This window comes from Hyla sarda, chromosome 1 (assembly GCF_029499605.1).
Source record: "Hyla sarda isolate aHylSar1 chromosome 1, aHylSar1.hap1, whole genome shotgun sequence".
In the NCBI taxonomy this organism is placed as follows: Eukaryota; Metazoa; Chordata; class Amphibia; order Anura; family Hylidae; genus Hyla; species Hyla sarda.
This window is the reverse complement of record NC_079189.1, coordinates 304,449,156-304,469,148: the sequence shown is the minus strand read 5'-3', so window position 1 is coordinate 304,469,148 and position 19,993 is coordinate 304,449,156. Positions and strand designations below refer to the sequence as shown.

At 46.3% G+C, this 19,993-nt stretch overlaps 1 protein-coding gene across 1 annotated transcript in view; it reads left to right on the top strand.

The window, feature by feature from the left end:
* The window catches only part of CERS1 (ceramide synthase 1), a 65,132-nt gene that overhangs the window by 32,639 nt on the left and 12,500 nt on the right, over positions 1–19,993 (top strand). Inside the window, exon 2 of the mRNA XM_056518174.1 lies at positions 14,867–15,026. Coding sequence (XP_056374149.1) covers positions 14,867–15,026 — 160 coding nt within the window. The remainder of the gene's footprint in view (positions 1–14,866; positions 15,027–19,993) is intronic.

The following is a 19,993-nucleotide window of genomic DNA, read 5'->3' as shown; positions in this document are numbered from 1 at the left end:
GTTCCTGTATCAGATTTTTGATGAAAAACAGATTCCTCAAAACGGTAATTAACTGTATCAAAACGTGTGTACAAATTTTAACCCATATACGTTTTGAAAAATGATGTCCGGTTGTATCTGTTTTTTAAGAAAAAAAAGTATACGTTTTTAACTTTTCACTCCATTATGAAAAAAGTTTCACTTGTTTGATTGAAATTCCAAGAAAAAAACTGTGCAAAGTAAAAAACCGTAAGGTGAAAACCAGACGGAACCGTACGCACATATGGTTCTCTACAGTTCCCATTTACTCCCATGTAAAAAAAAAAAAAAAACACATACGGTTTCAATACATTTTTTCACCTGGACCAAAAACCGTGGTAGGCTTTTAATGGAGGTCAATGCATTTGGTTTTCAATACGGTTCCATACGATTTTCAAATTAAAAGCGTATTTGGGAACTGTATTGCAAAAACGTGGTGTGAATGCACCATAACATTGTGGATAGTAGTACATGTCATATTTATACCTTCAATCTATTTATTAAGTGGATGTTTAGGAGTCATCTGCTGGCTATGGCATTTCTGGAATGTGGCAGATTACCAAGACAATAGTCTTAAGTAACTTTTTGCTTATAGTTTTGTAAAACATTCAATGTATTTTGTTAAAAATATGGCTTGTTTAATTAGCTGTATAGATAGCCAAATATAATAGACATACATGAATTTTAAATCATCAAGTGTTAAGTCATAGGGTTCTATATTCAGTACTGATGTTTATTGGAACATAGGAAAATGAAGGATATTTAGCAACCTTACATCCTTTACTACTTCACGGTGTCCATTTGGAACAATGGGCCATTTGTTTAGTATACAATATAACCTTAAACTTCCGTCTTACACGCTAAGAGTAGATTTCTCAACCCTTTACAAATACCAATGGTTTAGGGAGCTCACACAGAACCAACAAAGCTAGAATAAATTTCCGTTGTGATTCGGAAAGTGAAGGAAGCTGTGACCTATTTAGTCATATAAACTATAGAAAGGATTTCCCTGAATGGAATGAAAGACAACTTTGCTGCTTTCCATTTAAAACCATTAACTGGGTATTTAGTCATATAATCAACCAGTTAACCAAATATATTGGATATAGTAATAAGGCTATGTTTTCACTCTGTATGTGGAGCCTAAAAAACAACAGCCACTTAAATACCTTAAAAATGTGGGGGGTTTCCTGCCATTTGATTGTTTTATTTTTTTGAGGGGGAAATTCCATTATGAAATAAGCAAATTGTAAATTTTTTGGATGGTCCAAAAAACAGGCATTCTGAGCCCTTTTTACAACTATAAAAAAAATTGCCTTTGTACTGTGTGTGAACATAGCCCCAGGGTGAAGTAGTCACCACAGTCTTTCTACAAGAACATCTTCTGATATTTGATGAAATGAGAGATGATCTTGAAATAAATAAATCTGAAGTTAACAATGCATTTTAAAGGGAATTTATCATGACTATATCATGGTAAGAGCTCAGGTGTCAAGTAGGCGTTGCCAAGTCGCACCATTCACGCCTCCTCCCTCCCCCTCTCACCTTGCATGGCTGATGTACAGGGCTCAGCTTCCAGCACTGAGCCCTGTATGTCAATCAGTCAAGGTAGGAAGCAGTGGGGGAATGAAGAAGTGTTTATGCTGTGGCTCAAAAACACCTCATTTTCACTTGACCTCTGAGAATAATAGATTCCCTTTAAGAATTTGAGACACAGTGTGAGCCATTCCATTCAACTCCTGAAACGAGAGTAGAATTCATGAGGGTTTAGCCAGGTAGAAATCTTAGCCTTCAGGAATTACATAAATCAATAGCAAAAACAAAATATACATGGATGGCTCTGCAGTGGGGATCAAAAGTTTGGGCACCCCAGGCAAAAATTTATATTAATGTTCATAAAAAAGCCAAGGAAAGATGGAAAAATCTCCAAAAGGCATCAAATTACAGATTAGACATTCTTATAATAGGTCAACAAAAGTTATATTTTATTTCCATCATTTACACTTTCAAAATAACAGAAAAAAAATGACGTCTGCAAAAGTTTGGGCACCCTGCAGAATTTATAGCATGCACTGCCCCCTTTGCAAAGCTGATACCTTCCAGTGTCATGGATTGTTCTCAATCATAATCTGGGAAGACCAGGTGATGTCAATCTCAAAAGGTTTTAAATGCCAAGACTCATCTGACCTTACCCCAACAATCAGCACCATGGGTTCTTCTAAGCAGTTGTCTAGAAATCTGAAACTGAAAATAGTTGACGCTCACAAAGCTGGAGAGGGCTATAAGAAGATAGCAAAACTATTTCAGATGTCAATATCCTCTGTTCGGAATGTAATTAAGAAATGGCAGTCATCAGGAACAGTGGAAGTTAAAGCAAGATCTGGAAGACCAAGAAAAATATCAGACAGAACAGCTTGCCGGGTTGTGAGAAAAACTATTCAAAACCCACGTTTGACTGCACAATCCCTCCAGAAAGATCTGGCAGACACTGGAGTTGTGGTACACTATTCCATTATAAAGAGATACTTGTACAAATATGGTCTTCATGGAAGAGTCATCAGAAGAAAACCTCTTCTACGTCTTCACCACAAAAATCAGCGTTTGAATTTGTTTGAATAAACATATAGACAAGCCTGATGCATTTTGGAAACAAGTTCTGTGGACCGATGAGGTTAAAATTTAAACTTAAACTTTTTGGCCGGAATGAGCAAAGGTACGTTTGGAGAAGAACAGAATTTAATGAAAATAACCTCTGTCCAACTGTTAAGCATGGGGGTGGATCAATCATGCTTTGGGATTGTACTGCAGCCAGTGGCACAGGGAACATCTCATGAGTAGAAGTAAAAATGGATTCAATAACATTTCAGAAAATTTTGGATGTTAACTTGATGCCATCTGTGAAAAAGCTGAAGTTAAAGAGAGGATGGCTTCTACAAATGGATAATGATCCTAAAGACACATCAAAATCCACGTGGGATTACATCAAGAGGCGTAAACTGAAGGTTTTGCCATGGCCTTCACAATCTCCTGACCTCAACATAATTGAAAATCTATGGATAGGCCTTAAAAGAGCAGTGCGTGACAGACAGCCCAGAAATCTAAAAGAACTGGAAGACTTTTGTAAGGAAGAATGGGCAAAGATACCTCAAACAAGAATTGAAAGACTCTTGGCTGGCTACAAAAAGCGTTTACAAGCTGTGATACTTGCCAAAGGGGGCAGGACAAGATATTAACTCTGCAGGGTGCCCAAACTTTTGCAGATGCATTTTTATGTTTTCTGTTATTTTGAAAGTGTAAATGATGGAAATAAAATCTAACTTTTGTTGACATATTATAAGAATGTCTAATCTGTAATTTGATGCCTTTTGGAGATTTTTTCATCTTTCCTTGGCTTCTTTATGCACATTAATACAAATTTTTACCTGGAGTGCCCAAACTTTTGATCCCCACTGTATGCTCTTTGGAAGATGAGATATAAGCCTGCAGTAAAGACTTCATACAAAAAGTCAAACATGGTGGAGGTATTTTAATGGTGTAAATTTTGTTGCCCCAGGACCTGGACAAGCATTTACTGAAGAAACCATGAATTCTCACCATTGATTTGGCCTGACAATTGTTAAGAGGTATATCTAGGTTTATGCTGAAGAATAACTGGTTATGCTGCAAGATAATAATCTAAAACACAATCTACATTTGGATTGTTTGGGATGATATTTGTAAGTTATTTTTTAACCTTTAAAGCAATTCTGTAAAGAAGAGTCACTAAAATTAATCAATATGAGGTCACATTTTCTCAGCTGATCAACATCTATAGTGATTTCACTAGATTACAATTGTGGTGGCCCAGTACAGGAGATGTTTCACCGTACCCTTGCTGCCCAGTCCAGTAGCCTCCCTTCAGTGTCCCCTGGACCCCTTGTACTTGTTTCCCCCCTGTATATATATGTTTTGCTATGTATTATAATAAATAATGTATTATAATATATAATGTGTTGCGCCAGAAAGTGTTTGGGACTTTGTCAGAGGAAAGTGTTTTACTCGTGGCGCTTGTGAAATAGCGGGGGAGGGGAAGAAAAGGCTGTTATTTGCCATTGTGGATTGTAGAGAGTCGGAACCTGAAAGTGTTAATGGGGTCCAGTGTTTCCTGCATGCGCGAGTGGTCGCTGTGGCGGTTGCTGGGTGCAGCCATATTGGAGGTTCCGGCTTCTGCGTTCGGCTCTGCTGTTATCTGTCATGCACCTGCTGCAGCGCAGACTCTGCAAACACCAACGATTGTCAGTATTAAGTCTCCAGTGTCAGTACCTGTTAGCATTAACCCATTAGTACCTGTAAGTCTGGTCGCAAGACTATTTACAACAGGGTGCCTTCAAAATAGAGGGGGAGCATCCATTACAGTACCCCCATTAGCCAAGTCCAAGCCGCTGCAGCACTTCAGCAATCATCTTAAAGGGGAAAGCACCTTAATTCCCTTAAAGCGACAGCACACTCAAAATTTAACAAGATGTCAGAACCCAGCTTTCCAGATCAACCAGGCCATAGCGTCCCTTCAACTCCAGTTTGAGGTCATCACCTGCCCCAGCAGACCTGCCTGCAGTCAGCATCAACAGTCCTGGTGTTCCATCGTCTGCACCGGTATTCATGGGGAACCCTGTTCTCCCTAGCTACAATGGAGACACCTTCACCTTGCGGGATTTCAAGGAGAGGATCCAGAGTTTGTTTTTCTTCTACTCTTTCCCTCCTAACCAACAGGTGCAATTGCTCACATGACAACTACAGGGACCAGCGTTAGAGGAAGTCCGCACTGGCCAGCCTCCAAGAAGGAGACTGTAGAGCAGATCTTTGAAGGACTGTACCAGGTATTTGAGTCACCCTCTCCGTCAGAGGTACGTCTCCGGCTGTATGAAAGGCGACAAAAGCTAGGTGAGACCTTGAGAGCATAGCGCGTAGCCCTACAGAATGCCCTAGAGATTGACCTAGCAGGGCAACATGGTGTTAATGAAAAGATTTATTGATGGGGCTCATAAGTGGGACAAAACCCAGCTGAGAATGTTAACAGTCCAAAACAAAAGTCGAGTCATGGGGGATCTGTTGGACTACCTTCTGGTGAAAAAGGTACCAACCTGTCTACGCCGGGCCCAGTGTGACTATGAGCTGAAACGTCTCTGGCGACAGAGGAAGCGACTTTTTGTGCACAAAGGACTGTTGTACCAAAATTCTTTAGATATGGTCTCTGGTGATCGACTTCATCAGATTCTGGTCCCCCCGAAGAGATAAGAGATGCGGCGATGGTCCTCAATGCATACCATGATCATTCGGAACACTTTGGAGTCCACAAGACCGAAGCTACTGTCAAAGATTCTATTGGATCAGAATGCGGAGCGACATTAAGAAATGGTGCAGTGAATGTGCAGTCTATAACGCCACCAACGTGCGCAAGGACGCAAGAGCACCCCTCCATTCCATCCAGAGTAAAAGGCCTAACCAGTAGGTCGCGCTAGACCATGTCAAGTTGTCTCCTACCCGGTCCGGGTACGCTTATGCTCTCACCATGGTGGATCACTACTCTAAATGGGTTGTCGTTGTCCTCCTCAAAGATCTCACCGCCAAGACAGCGGCCCAGGCCCGGACTGGCCTACCGGGATACTGGGAATTATCCCGGTGGGCCGCTGGGCCTGGGGCCACTTTGGGGCCGGATTAGCGTAGGGCAGTGATTTTGGCGAGATTTTTTTTCAAATGTCCCGCCCTGGCCTGCGTCCTCTGCCTCCAAACCCCACCCTCCCCCTTGCAGCGCAGTGGGCCGAAAATGGTGCCCGACGTCCGAGCGAGCTGCATTTGCGCCGGACTGCCGTGGAACAGCAAGCTCCGCAGGCCGGCTTGCTTAAGGTACCGTACCGTACCACCCCTCCGTTACCCCTTCTCAACCCAGTCCAAACCGCCCCACTGTCACCCAGGTCCACCCTCGGCCCCCCCCCCCCGTCACACATGTCCACCCCTCCTGTCATCCATGTCCGCCTTGCCTAACTCCCTGTCCATCCCTGTCACCCATGTCTACCCCCCACCCCCTGTCACCCATATCTACCCCCTCCCCCCCCAGTCACCCATGGCCATTCATTTTGTGGTGTTGGGAAACCCCTTGGAGCCCTGCTGGCTCATCGAGTATCAGGGGCCCTTTAAGTGGTGTTACTCTGGAAGCTCTGGATGTAAATATAGCAATATACTCAATGATATAAGTATACTGTCTAGTGTTTCCCAACCAGGGTGCCTCCAGCTGTTGCAAAACTACAACTCCCAGCATGCCTAAGTGTCCAGGCATGCTGGGAGTTGTAGTTTTGCAGTAGCTGGAGGCACCCAGGTTGGGAAACACCGATCCAGTCCATACTCATCCCACACCATGGCCAGTTAGGATGTCAGGTGTGTACACTGTCCGTAATAATGTTATAAAACATGTTCACCCTCCTGTCACCCATGTTCACCCTCCTGTCACCCCTGTTCACCCCCGTCACCCCTGTTCACCCCCCTGTCACCCATGTCCACCCCCGTCACCCCTGTCCTCCCCCCTGTCACCCCTGTCCTCCCCCCCTGTCACCCATGTCCTCCCCCCCTGTCACCCATGTCCTCCCCCCCTGTCACCCATGTCCTCCCCCCTGTCACCCATGTCCTTCCCCCTGTCACCCATGTCCACCCCCCTGTCACCCATGTCCACCCTCCTGTCACCCATGTCCACCCTCCTGTCACCCATGTCCTCCCCCCTGTCACCCATGTCCTCCCCCCTGTCATCCATACCCCCCCCGTCACCCATGTCCTCCCCTCCTGTCACCCATGTCCTCCCCCCCTGTCACCCATGTCCACCCCCCTGTCACCCATGTCCACCCTCCTATCATCCCGTCACTCATGTTCACCCTCCTGTCATCCATGTCCGCCTTGTCCACTCCCCTGTCCATCCTTGTCACCCATGTTTACCCCGTCTACCCCCGTAGTCTACCCTGTCACCCATGTCCACCCTCCTGTTCACCCATCTGTCCCTTTGTTACCCCAGTCCACCCCTCTCTGTCACTCCTGTCCCTCTTTTACCCCCTTGTCCAACCCTCTGACCCCCTGTCTCCCGTGTCCACCCTCCTGTCATCCATGTCCACCCCTGCCTGGGAGAGGCGCTTTGAACTCGGGCATGGCGCGTTGCTGCGCTTAGACGTGAGGTCACGTCACCGTGGGGGTGACGTGACCTCACGTCTGAACGCAGCAGCGCAACGTCGGAGTTCACTGTGCCACCGATCAGTGCGCCCGCCGCCCTGGCTGCTCTCTTTCTCGTACAAAGCCCCGTTTGTCCTCAGGTACAGAATCCCGCTTGTCCTTAGGTACAGAACCTCGCTTGTCCTCAGGTACAGAACCTCGCTTGTCCTCAGGTACAGAACCTCGCTTGTCCTCAGGTACAGAGCCAAAAACTATTAGAGACTGGTGATTGGAGGGTGGGAATTTAAACCACTTACTTATAGGTTGCCCTTAGGCAACCCAAAAAAAAACTATTTTCCCAATTACTTAAATAAATTCTAAAAGTGCAATCTAAACGGCCCCCCTCAACATGTTTCACTACCGAAGTAGCGTTGTCAAGAGGCTAATGGGCATTAGCCTCTTGACAACGCTACTTTGGTAGTGAAACATGTTGAGGGGGGCCGTTTAGATTTTACTCAGACGCCATTGTCCTGCTATCAAAGACACACGGGTGTGTCTGCAGGCACCCTATGTTGTCATAAATTCAAAGGATTTTCACATCAGGACAACATGTACAGGTACAGAGCCCCGCTTGTCCTCAGGTACAGAGCCCCGCTTGTCCTCAGGTACAGAGCCCCGCTTGTCCTCAGTGTACAGAGCCCTGCTTGTCCTCGGTGTACAGAGCCCTGCTTGTCCTCGGTGTACAGAGCCCTGCTTGTCCCCGGTGTACAGAGCCCTGCTTGTCCTCAGTGTACAGAGCCATGCTTGTCCTCAGTGTACAGAGCCCCGCTTGTCCTCAGTGTACAGAGCCCTGCATGTCCTCAGTGTACAGAGCCCTGCATGTCCTTGGTGTACAGAGCCCTGCTTGTCCTCGGTGTACAGAGCCCTGCTTGTCCTCAGTGTACAGAGCCATGCTTGTCCTCAGTGTACAGAGCCCCGCTTGTCCTCAGTGTACAGAGCCCCGCATGTCCTCGGTGTACAGAGCCCTGCTTGTCCTCGGTGTACAGAGCCCTGCTTGTTCTCGGTGTACAGAGCCCTGCTTGTCCTCGGTGTACAGAGCCCTGCTTGTCCTCAGTGTACAGGGCCCTGCTTGTCCTCAGTGTACAGAGCCCTGCATGTCCTCAGTGTACAGAGCCCTGCATGTCCTCAGGTGCAGAGCCCTGCTTGTCCTCGGTGTACAGAGCCCTGCTTGTCCTCGGTGTACAGAGCCCTGCTTGTCCTCGGCGTGCAGAGCCCTGCTTGTCCTCAGTGTACAGAGCCCTGCTTGTCCTCAGTGTACAGAGCCCTGCTTGTCCTCTGTGTACAGAGCCCTGCTTGTCCTCTGTGTACAGAGCCCTGCTTGTCCTCGGTGTACAGGGCCCTGCTTGTCCTCGGTGTACAGAGCCCTGCTTGTCCTCTGTGTACAGAGCCCTGCTTGTCCTCTGTGTACAGAGCCCTGCTTGTCCTCGGTGTACAGGGCCCTGCTTGTCCTCGGTGTACAGAGCCCTGCTTGTCCTCAGTGTACAGAGCCCTGCATGTCCTCGGTGTACAGAGCCCTGCATGTCCTCAGGTGCAGAGCCCTGCTTGTCCTCAGTGTACAGAGCCCTGCTTGTCCTCAGCGTACAGATCCATGCTTGTCCTCAGTGTGCAGAGCCCTGCTTGTCCTCAGTGACTGCACCTAATGTGGGGAGAACTGTACTGCACCTCATGTGGGGGGAACTGTACTGCACCTAATGTGGGGGGAACTGTACTGCACCTAATGTGGGGGGAACTGTACTGCACCTAATGTGGGGGGAACTGTACTGCACTTAATGTGGGGGGAACTGTACTGCACCTAATGTGGGGGGAACTGTACTGCACCTAATGTGGGGGGAACTGTACTGCACCTAATGTGGGGGGAACTGTACTGCACCTAATGTGGGGGGGAACTGTACTGCACCTAATGTGGGGGGAACTGTACTGCACCTAATGTGGGGGGAATGTACTGCACCTAATCTGGGGGGAACTGTACTGCACCTAATGTGGGGGGAACTGTACTGCACCTAATGTGGGGGGAACTGTACTGCACCTAATGTGGGGGGGACTATACTGCACCTAATGTGGGGAAACTAATATGCTTTAAAATGCATGATTTTACCTTTTATGAACAAGAAAATTACGATGTGCTGGTATAATGATGCAACACTATGGGGCTGGTATGTCATTTTTTCAGGGCTGGTTTTCACACCCAGTCCGGCCCTGCATGTTCTGCTCCAATTGGGTGCAAACCCTTGGGTGTTCGGAGTCTCTCCTAACGGACCATGGAAGGGCCTTCGAGACCCAAGAGCTGTGTCAATTTCATGCCTGCAAGAAACTCCGGACTACTGCTTACCACCCCGAGGGGAACGGGTTCTGTGAGCGCATCAACCAAGTCTTTAGCCACATGTTGCGAGCAGCCTCTGTGTCAAGACAAGAAGAATGGCCCTGACTACTGCCCGAACTATTGGAGATCTATAATAACACAGTCCACTGTTCTACGGGATACACCCCTTTCTACCTGATGATGGGGCGACATGGGCAGCTGCCTAAAGACCGAACATTTGTGCTTGAAACCCCGTTCAACAACTCTCTGCAAGCCTCCCTGGAGTGGGTCTCTGACCACCAGAAAAGAATCCAAGAGGCCAAAGAAATTGTCAGCAAGAAGATGGGCGAGGCCCAGCAGAGACAACAGGAGGACTATAACCGTCATGCTTCTGCCAAAACACCTCTATTAGGCGATAAAGTCTGGCTGTGAAAGTTTCCAAGGATCCACAAGTTAGACTGTATCTGGGAGACAGAACCGTACACGGTGACGGCCGTACCCTATTCAGAATATGATGTATACGAAGTACAAAAGCCTGGCTATGAGCTGCAAGTTGTTCCCCGGAACTGAATCAAGTTATGTCCGAAGGAAGATCTACCAATGCTCCCAGCACCACCTCCTCCAGCTGTCAGACCTGTGAGAGAGTACATTCCAGACGAAGGAATCCACCCATTTATGGATTTCCCTGTGTTTTCTCCAACCCAGCCTGCGATCTTCTGTGACTCACCAGCACCAGGGCTGGTTCAACCTACTCTAGTCTCTAGACCAGTCCCATTCTTGTTACCATTGGCTCCGGCCTATACACCGGTCTCTAGAGTACCAACTCCCTCTCCAGCCTCTCCAGTGCGGACACCAGCGACTCTGGGTCCCGCAAGCCTTTTACCAATACCCTTTTACCAATTTGTCGAGGAGGAGTTAGCTGCAACTTCAGAGTTTCCAAGAGCTCCAGAAGACGCAAGAGTTCCAGATTCCCCCAAAGTTTTGTTGCGTAGGTCCCAACGGTCAACACAAGGACAAATTCCCGCAAGGTACAAAGATTAGCTCCCCATATAATGTGTAACGTTATGTACCACACATAGTTAATCCATACTCCATCAAAATAGTCCACATACATGTAAATATCTATGTTAGGACTGTAACATCATTTGTCGTCCCAGTCCACAAGTCTTCAATGTATGATAATGTTTTATCTCCTGTTAACATGTACAGGGTACTCTACTGGCCAGAGGGTTCCCCTGAGATATAGGTAAAAGCATGTATAGAGACAGAGTACAATATGTAAAGGTAACACTGTTGTATAGAATAAAAATGTATGTTAAGTTCAGGGGAGAAGCGTTGAGAACCCAAGGGGCCCAGCAGCCAAGGCATTGGGAAGATAGCCTCCGGCAGCCCAATCTGCAGCTTATGTGTATTGGTGTCTTAAATGTGTTACTAAACCAGTTGCAAGGTCAGTTTCCCCCACATGTTTATTGCCCTAATGAACATCAGCGCTCCGGCCAGACATGCTGGCTGTGAGCGCTCTCTTCACATGTCCCCGCTGCCGGCGGGGCTGGGATTCGCATCACGGGGCGTCACTCATCTCCCTGTTCCTTCCGTTCTCGCAGCCCCGGCGCACGTGCACCCGCCTCCTAGGGCGCGTGTGCCGGAGCTCTTTCATTTAAAGGGCCAGTACACCTTAATTAGTGAAATCACCTGTGTCCTCAGTTATAAGTTCCTGCTCCTTCCACACTTCCCTGCCGGATCTTTGTTGCCTCAGTGCCACTGTGGGCGACTACGCAGTTCAATTCCGCACACTAGCCTCAGAACTGGCATGGAACGATGAGGCCTTGTGTGCTACTTTCAAAAGAGGACTGTCAAGCAGAATTAAGGATGCCCTCGCTGCTCGAGATTCTCTGACTAACTTGAACGATCTTATTCATTTAGCCACATGTATAGATGTGCGTTTTGCCAAGAGGCAGGAGGAGCTTCCCTGGAAAAAAGAATTTGCCCGAACACGACGATTACCTCGTTTGGCACCCGTGTTCCAACATCCTCCTCTACTGTCCATTTTGCCTCCTGCGGAAGAGGCTATGGAAGTGGAGCGCATCCGCTTAACGCAGCAGGAAAAAACCTGTCGACGCAATGAGAATTTGTGCCTTTATTATGCCAGTCCGGAGCACTTTCCCAAGGATTGTCCTATACGTCCTCCGCGTCCGGGAGAACGCTTGCATCTTGGACAAGTAAGTGTGGCTTCCCTAGATGAGAATAATATCTCTCCTCGTTTGTCCATCCCAGTTCAGGTAGTTTCTCCTGGCAAGACATCTGTCAACCCTTCTGCATTTCTGGACTCTGGTTCCGCTGGCCACTTCATTGGTGCCTCTTTGGTCCAGAAACTTTACCTTCCAGTGACTTGTCTGGCCAAGCCCTTGTACATTTCCTCTGTTAATGGACAAAATTTTAACTGTAAGGTCTTATATCGCACCGTACATTTCATTATGCAAGTAGGAGATTTGCATAAGGAAAAAATTCAGTTCTATGTGTACTTCAGAGCATCTTCTTGGCCTTCCTTGGTTTAATTGTCATTCTCCCCAACTAGACTGAAAAAACTGGCGAAATCACATGTTGGGGACAGTTTTGCCAAAATCAAAGCTCTTTCTTCGCCTCCTCCTAGGCCTGCTAACAAAAACTACAGTGCTGGTGTCCTTTCCAGGTCCTCCAAAGTTGCAGGAGTGAACTCCACGCCAAGGCTTAATATTCCCCCTGAGCAATTAATTTGTGTATCTTCTGTCAATCTTCTGTAAATTCCACCAGTATTATCTTCTGGGCCTGTTAAACTTAGACGAAAAGTCTTGATTTGGGGACTTTCTACTTTGCCAGCTGGTCTAAGTAGAAGACAGAAGACTCCACGACAGAAACCTGCAGGTCTCTTACAGCCTTTTCCAGAAACTCCTTGTTCTCGTGGAGTTGGGAACTTTCTGAGTTCCAAAGTAGAGGAGCTTGGATTCGCAACGCGGGACTTGTCCGGATTCAAATCCCAGTCTGTCACTCACCTGGCTGTTCCTTCCGTTCTCGCAGCCCCGGCGCTCGTGCCCCTGCCTCTAAGGGCACGCGCATGCCGGAGCTCTTTCATTTAAAGGTCAGTACACCTTAATTAGTGAAATCACCTGTGTCCTCACTTATAAGTTCCTCCTCCTCCCATACTTCCCTGACGGATCTTTGTTGGCCCAGTGCCTAAGAGAAAGCGTACCTGTTAGTTGTCTTGCTGTGTTCCTGACCCTTAGGTCCATGACCTGACCTTGCTCCTTTGTCACCTGCATCTTGACCTCCTGCTCTGTCCCTGACTACGCACCTGTGCCGCCTGCCCTGACCTTCTGCTATCCAGACTACGTCCTGCCTCATCCCTTCTGTACCTCGCATCACCTCAGCCGCCTGTGTGGTTGAGTCGGGCCAGGGTTAGCAACCTGGGTGCCGCCTGCTGCAGCAAGACCAACCCGCTTTGCAGCAGGCTCTGGTGAAAACCAGCAGCACCTTAGACTCCGTTCCCTGGCACAGCCCTCGACTGTATTTAAGATGGGGAGTTTCGGTGGCCCAGCATGGGAGGTGTTACCCTGTACCCTTGCTGCCTTGTCCAGCAGCCTCTCTTCAGTGTCCCCGGGGACCCTTGTACTTGTTTCCCCCCTGTATATATGTTTTGCTATGTATTATAATATATAATGTGTTGTTGCTTTAAGAAATGTACCATGTGATTGTTACCCAGGCGTTACCAGTGACCAGGTGATCCCAGGGGTGACCTATGGTCTCCCTGCTAGTCTCCCCCATATAAGCCCTGGGAGGAGCTAGCTCGCTCTCTTTGAGCTCTGCTCTTTCTGCTAAGCTGAGGTCCAGTCAAGTCGAGTCCCAGTGTGTGTGTCCAGATTCATTGGAGGCCTCAAGTCAAGTCTGCAGCCACAGTAAATTGCAAGTAAGCTGCAGTCATAGCTTTGTCAGTCATCAGTCAAATCAGTACCTGTCAGCAACTGTCAAGTCAGCGTGGCCTGCATTAAATTGTCCAGTCCTAATATAAGTTCAAGCAAGCCCTTAAGGTCTCTGAGTCACTGGTGACCTCCATGGGCCCTGTCTGAACTGTATAGACTTTACCATCTGTCTACCCTCAGTAAAGCTACCGTTATCCGTAACTTAGCATCAGAGTCATTATTACCTTCAGGTGGTATCGAGGATAAACCACGCCCTGGCGCCACGAATACTAGGGGTTAATGCATTCTGCATAATGCATCACACCCAGTTACCACACAATCAGCCACCAAAGTAATTTGAAGTTTCATCTGGATATCATACAGCAGTGAATATAGGAACCTGAAGAGCTATTGTGCAGGAAGGCATAAGAGCCACTTACAGTGGTAAGTATGGTCAGTTATGCTTCCTAGCCTCACAAAACCCAGCGATATGGGTGTCTTTCTTTTAACAAACAAAATAATGTAAAACTACCCAAATCTACGATGGCCACTAACATTATAAAATCTGATGAAAACACACGATGAACTGTAGTATGGACAGTGAGTGCTGTATTCCATGTTTATATCCCCTAGTAGCTAAATCCAAATTTTAGACCTGGGTCATAGAGCAGCATAGGGAAAGTGCTGAGGGATACAAGAGGTATGATTACCTCCGATCCTAAACATAGCTAGCAAACAGAACCCAGGGTTCCCAGCATTTCCATATTATGTTGTTTCAGGCACAGACTTAGATATGTAAGACTTGTAATATACTTGTATGTAGGTAGCCTTCTTAATACCTTCACCATGCTCTCAGTAATGGTGATCTTTTTTATAAATAAAGAAGATTCTATTCTTTACTGCTTTCAGGCACCATATGTGTTTATTCGTGTTGTTCTCCTCTCAATGCTTTTACAGCTTTTGTAAAACTTATATGTGCTACTAGTTTTAAGCCCACAGGTAAAGACTGTGGACACATTTGCAGTGACTTTTTTTTATTGTTGATTTGTTGTTTTTTCTTATATGAAATGAATCAACTTTCTATATAGTCTTCATTACAAATGTCCTACCCTTTAGTTGCTACTGGAGAGACAAGATAAATCTGTCAGGTGTTAGAGGTAGCAGCAGGAAGTAGGGAGGGGTTGGACACCAGAGAAACCCTAGAGGACAGCTCTTACAGGCTGGAGAAAGTGGGGAGAGCAGATACAAGGCAAGCTGCATGGAGGAATCATATATGTTGTGTTCAAAAGGTGTCCATAACCTCTTACTCAGAATTCTTCATATATAATATTCTATGCCATGATTATCCAGTTATTTTACATACATAACAAGATTTCTACCTTTCCTTTAGCCATTTAGTAAATGGTGTCAGCTGCGGCCAAGAGAAGCAGAAAAGGTTCCAGAGAGTGCATGGAAGCTCCTCTTCTACAGTTGTTCCTGGACTTATTGTTCATACCTCCTTTTCTTCACCGAACACAACTTCTTTCATGACCCCCCTTCTACATTTAATGGTACGTAAGTGTTGTCACCCTGTTTATCAAAAAATACAGGAAAGTAAAAAAAAAATACTTTAACATCAGCAAGCAAAAAGGTTACTGAAGGCGACTAGTATGAATGTGCTGGTAAGTATCTAGAGCCTCCTTTCTCATGAGGACACTTAGGTCTTGTTATTCACTATGGATACTGAAGCTGTAAGATAAATAGACTGCATTATCTTTCTGATAACTTACATTGTGGAATGTGACACCAATCAGTTTATGTGACAGAACACATGAGCACAGGCATCCTAATAGTATCAGTATTTTAAGACGCATCTGTCCTGTGCAGAATGGCTGTTGAGGTTCGGGACATCTGCCACTTGAAAGATAGCAAGTCACCAAGTTATGCCAGCAGCTGTGACTTATCCTTAATAGCATTCTTGTATGAAAAGTATTGTGTGAATGTCTGGACAACTGTCAGACCTGTGCTCTTGGCAAAAAAGGTGTTGAATTGAATAGTTTCAGGTATCATCTGGCTTTCTTAGTAGAAGAGCTTGCCATTGAGCATGCAGTATTAGGTGATTCCTTGACCTCTTGGATTTGCTAGCTATGGAGAAAAGCATAAAACTTGTGTATTTCTGTGTATACACCTGTGTACTAAAATGAAATAGACTCTATATACAGCTTCTGCATTCCTTTCTATATCAAGAGGTAAGGTAGTGTTGTAATACAACTCAGATCTGCTATTGACACTGCTGGATCTGCTGCTCAGCATGCGATATAGGATCCCTCCAGAAACGGAGGGAGGAGAACCAGGGAGCAATGGAGATAAGAGGCATGAGATGTGTCAAGTCTCATACAACAGGGAGGGAGATGGGAGATAACCACTTGGTGAAAAGTATAAGACCTCACACAAACAAGAGATAAACACCAGCGGCATGGCAGGGTCAGTCCAGGGTGCTTAGGGCCCACCAGCAGAATTCATTCTAGGGACAACTCTGCAGCTACTTGCAAATGTGACCTGACCTCCTTTTGTCATTTTCTGGCTATTGCTTTTTTCATATACTTCAGTGGAAAAGTGGCTGTGTTTGTTTAACTGCCGTATATTAATAATACAGAAGGTGGGAATTGGTCAGAGGTATGGACGCCTGAAGTAGAATTTATAGTCAGAAGGTGATAGGGGCAATAAGGGGAAAGCCTGGGATATGGAAGACAAAAGGTGTAAAGGACATTGTTAGAGGAGGGGAACAGAAGCTGACAGGGGTACTGTTAAGGGGTTTTGGGACATAAGGGGCTCAGTGGAGGCAGAAGGTCACAGGATTTAATAATGGGGCTCAGCTATGAGAGGGAGACAAAAACAGGTACCAGTGGGTTCTGTGGGAGAGGCAAGAGATCAAACTGTGCCAAATGCTCTGGGAGGGGAGCTGGGGACAGGGAGGTACACCTGCCAAACTGTAACACAGGTGTCCTAAGGTGAGCTCAGAGAGGACAGAAACCTCCCATGGAAATGTTTCTCCTTCTCCCCAGTCCTGTCTGTAATTGGGTCAGTTAAAAACTTACTTAGTACTAGGGATAGACCGATTATCGGTTTGGCCGATATTATCGGCCGATATTCATGATTTTGGACGTTATCGGTATCGGCAATTACCTTGCCGATAATCCGATAATGCTGTGGGGAGCAGAGGCATAGAAGGCTCTGAGAGGAGACATGGACCTAGATGAAAAAGGGTAGAAGGGGCTCTGTTAGGGACAGAGAGTGGTAGGGCATGGCCACTGTAGGTAGAAGGGCAATGGCATAGGGCAATAGAAGGGGCTGTTGATCTTTTGGGGGCAGGGAACAGAGGAAAAAAATAAGCAAAGAGTCTTTGAAGAGAAGAGGGGCAAAGAAGGAGGTAGACATACTTTAGGGGTAAGCCTGTAGGGGGCACAGAAGCTGTCACCAGCTATGTAAAGAAGCAGTATGGGGCACAGAGTGAAAGGCAGGCAACGTCTTTCTACCTAAGAATTATGCAGAAGCTGTCCTCACTGGTAACTTGGCTGGTACTACTGGCTTGGCTTACTCTGCTACACTTGGCTGATGATGGTATTCGGAAGGTAGACGTTTAGTACTCCTGTCACTTTATTTCCCCACACAAGTGCAGATACACATAACTGTAACTAGGTGAAGAGGTGAATGAGAGGATAAGGGCGTCCCTGGCCAGTGCTTGTCAGCAAATATTGGCAGGCAGTGGTCCCTGTTTTATTAGACAATAGTACTGCTCTTATGCTCTTATAGCTGCCTTGGTGGAGGGCTTGATGCTCTGAGTATTTGTCATTTCAGCCTGTATATTTGTCTATATAATAGTAAACTGGGTAGCTTGTGAAATAAACCACTCTGTTCATAATATAGACCAATATGCTGGCTGAGATGCTCTACATACTCTGCAGCCTGCTGCTGCCTACTCACACTGGCTTACATATGTAGGTATGTAAACATAATATACAGACAATATATCAGGTTGCATTCACATTTCATAACAATATCTTGCTGGTATACATGAGAAGCCTGTAAAAAAAAGGGATGCCAATTTACAGTCATGGCCGTAAATGTTGGCACCCCTGAAATTTTTCAAGAAAATGAAGTATTTCTTACAGAAAAGGATTGAAGTAACACATGTTTTGCTATACACATGTTTATTCCCTTTGTATGTATTGGAACTAAACCAAAAAAAGGGAGGAAAAAAATCTAATTGGACATAATGTCACACCAAACTCCAAAAATGGCCTGGACAAAATTATTGGCACCCTTAACTTAATATTTGGTTGCACACCCTTTGGAAAAATAACTGAAATCAGTCGCTTCCTATAACCATCAATAAGCTTCTTACACCTCTCAGCCGGAATGTTGGATCACTCCAGGTCTCTCTTATTGGAAGGGCGCCTTTTCCCAACAGCAATTTTAACCTCCTGAGCGGTTATCCAGAGCGTGACTCGGGGTTCATTTTCCCTGCCAGGATCGGTAACACCGAGTCACGCTCAGGGTAGAATTGCAGAGTTCCCGGCCGGGCTGCACGATATATCGCAAAAGCAATGCGATATAGTGATACGGCCCCCGGGAAAACATGCGATTATCTGCTCTGGTTGGCTTCCGTGGCATGGGCCGGCCAGAGCAGGTATAGAAAAATACTAAAAGTCAGTGTTTCCCTACCAGGGGGCCTCCAGATGTTGCAAAACTACTACTCTCAGCATGCCCGAACAGCCAAAGGCTGTCCAGGCATGCTGGGAGTAGTAGTTTCACAACAGCTGGAGGCCCCCTGGTAGAAAAACACAGAGCTAAGTGTAAAAGGAAAAAGAAGTAAAATAAAAAAAAACTTTTGCTCACCTAATCCCGGTCCCTGCAGATGCCGTTCCCCTCCAGGCGCTCTGGTCCCTGCCCTCTTCACTATTCATCTTACAGGACCTTTCCCTTTTCAGCCAATCACAGGCCGCAGTGGTGTAAAGCCTGTGATTGGCTGAAGGGGAAAGGACTTGTTCTGCAGCAAATACACTAGGTTTGAAATCTGCCCGGCAAACCTAATGTATGTTACTGCAGGACAAGACAAGGTGAGAAGGGGGGGATGAATGTGACGGGGGGGGGGGGGGGGAGGAAGAATGTTACAGAGGGGGGGAATGTGGCAGAGGGGGGAATGTGAAAAGAGGGAGGAATGTGACAAGGGGGGGATGTGACAGGGGGAGGGGAATGTGACATGAAGGGGGGGGGGGTGACAAGGGGGGAAGAATGTGACAAGGAGGGGGGAGAATGTGACAAGGGGGGATGTGACAAGGGAGGGGGAATGTGACGGGGGAGATGTGAAATGGGCAGGGGAGATGTGAAATTCAATGCAAAAATTTTTACCGCTTTTGGTACAAAACACCAGACAGAATCATACCGCCAGGGAGGTTAAGATCTCTCCACAAGTGTACAATGGGATTTAGATCTGGACTTATTGCTGGCCACTTCAGAACTCTCCAGCGCTTTGTTGCCATCCATTTCTGGGTGCTTTTTGACGTATGTTTGGGGTCATTGTCCTGCTGGAAGATCCAAGATCTCGGATGCAAACCCAGCTTTCTGACACTGGGCTGTACAGTGCGACCCAAAATCTGTTGGTAATCCTCAGATTTCATGATGCCTCCCACACATTCAAGGCACCCAGTGCCAGAGGCAGCAAAACAACCCCAAAACATCATTGAACCTCCACTATATTTCACTGTCGGTACTGTGTTCTTTTCTTTGTAGGCCTCATCCTGTTTTTGGTAAACAGTAGAATGATGTTCTTTACCAAAAAGCTCTGTCTTGGTCTCATCTGCTCACAAGATGTTTTCCCAGAAGGATTTTGTCTTACTCAAGTTCATTTTGGCAAAATGTAGTCTTGCTTTTTTATGTCTCTGTGTCAGCAGTGGGGTCCTCCTGGGTCTCCTGCCATAGCGTTTCATTTCATTTAAATGTTGATGGATAGTTTGCGCTGACACTGATGCTCCCTGAGCCTGTAAGACAGCTTGAATATCTTTGGAACTTGTTTGGGGCTGCTTATCCACTATCCAGACTATCCTTTGTTGACACCTTTCATCAATTTTTCTCTTCTGTCCACGCCCAGGGAGATTAGCTACAGTGCCATGGATTGAAAACTTCTTGATAATGTTGCGCACTGTGAACAAAGGCAAATCTAGATCTCTGGAGATGGATTTGTAACCTTGAGATTGTTGATACTTTTCCACAATTTTGGTTCTCAAGTCCTCAGACCGTTCTCTTCTCCTCTTTCTGTTGTCCATGCTTAGTGTGGCACACAGACATACATTGCAAAGACTAAGTGAACTTCTCTCCTTTTTATCTGCTTTCAGGTGGGATTTTTATATTGCCCACACCTGTTACTTGCCCCTGGTGAGTGTAAAAGATTTTTTGAAAAAAAATCTTATTTTTCCACAATTTTGAAAGGGTGCCAATAATTTTGTCCAGCCCATTTTTGGAGTTTGGTGTGACATTA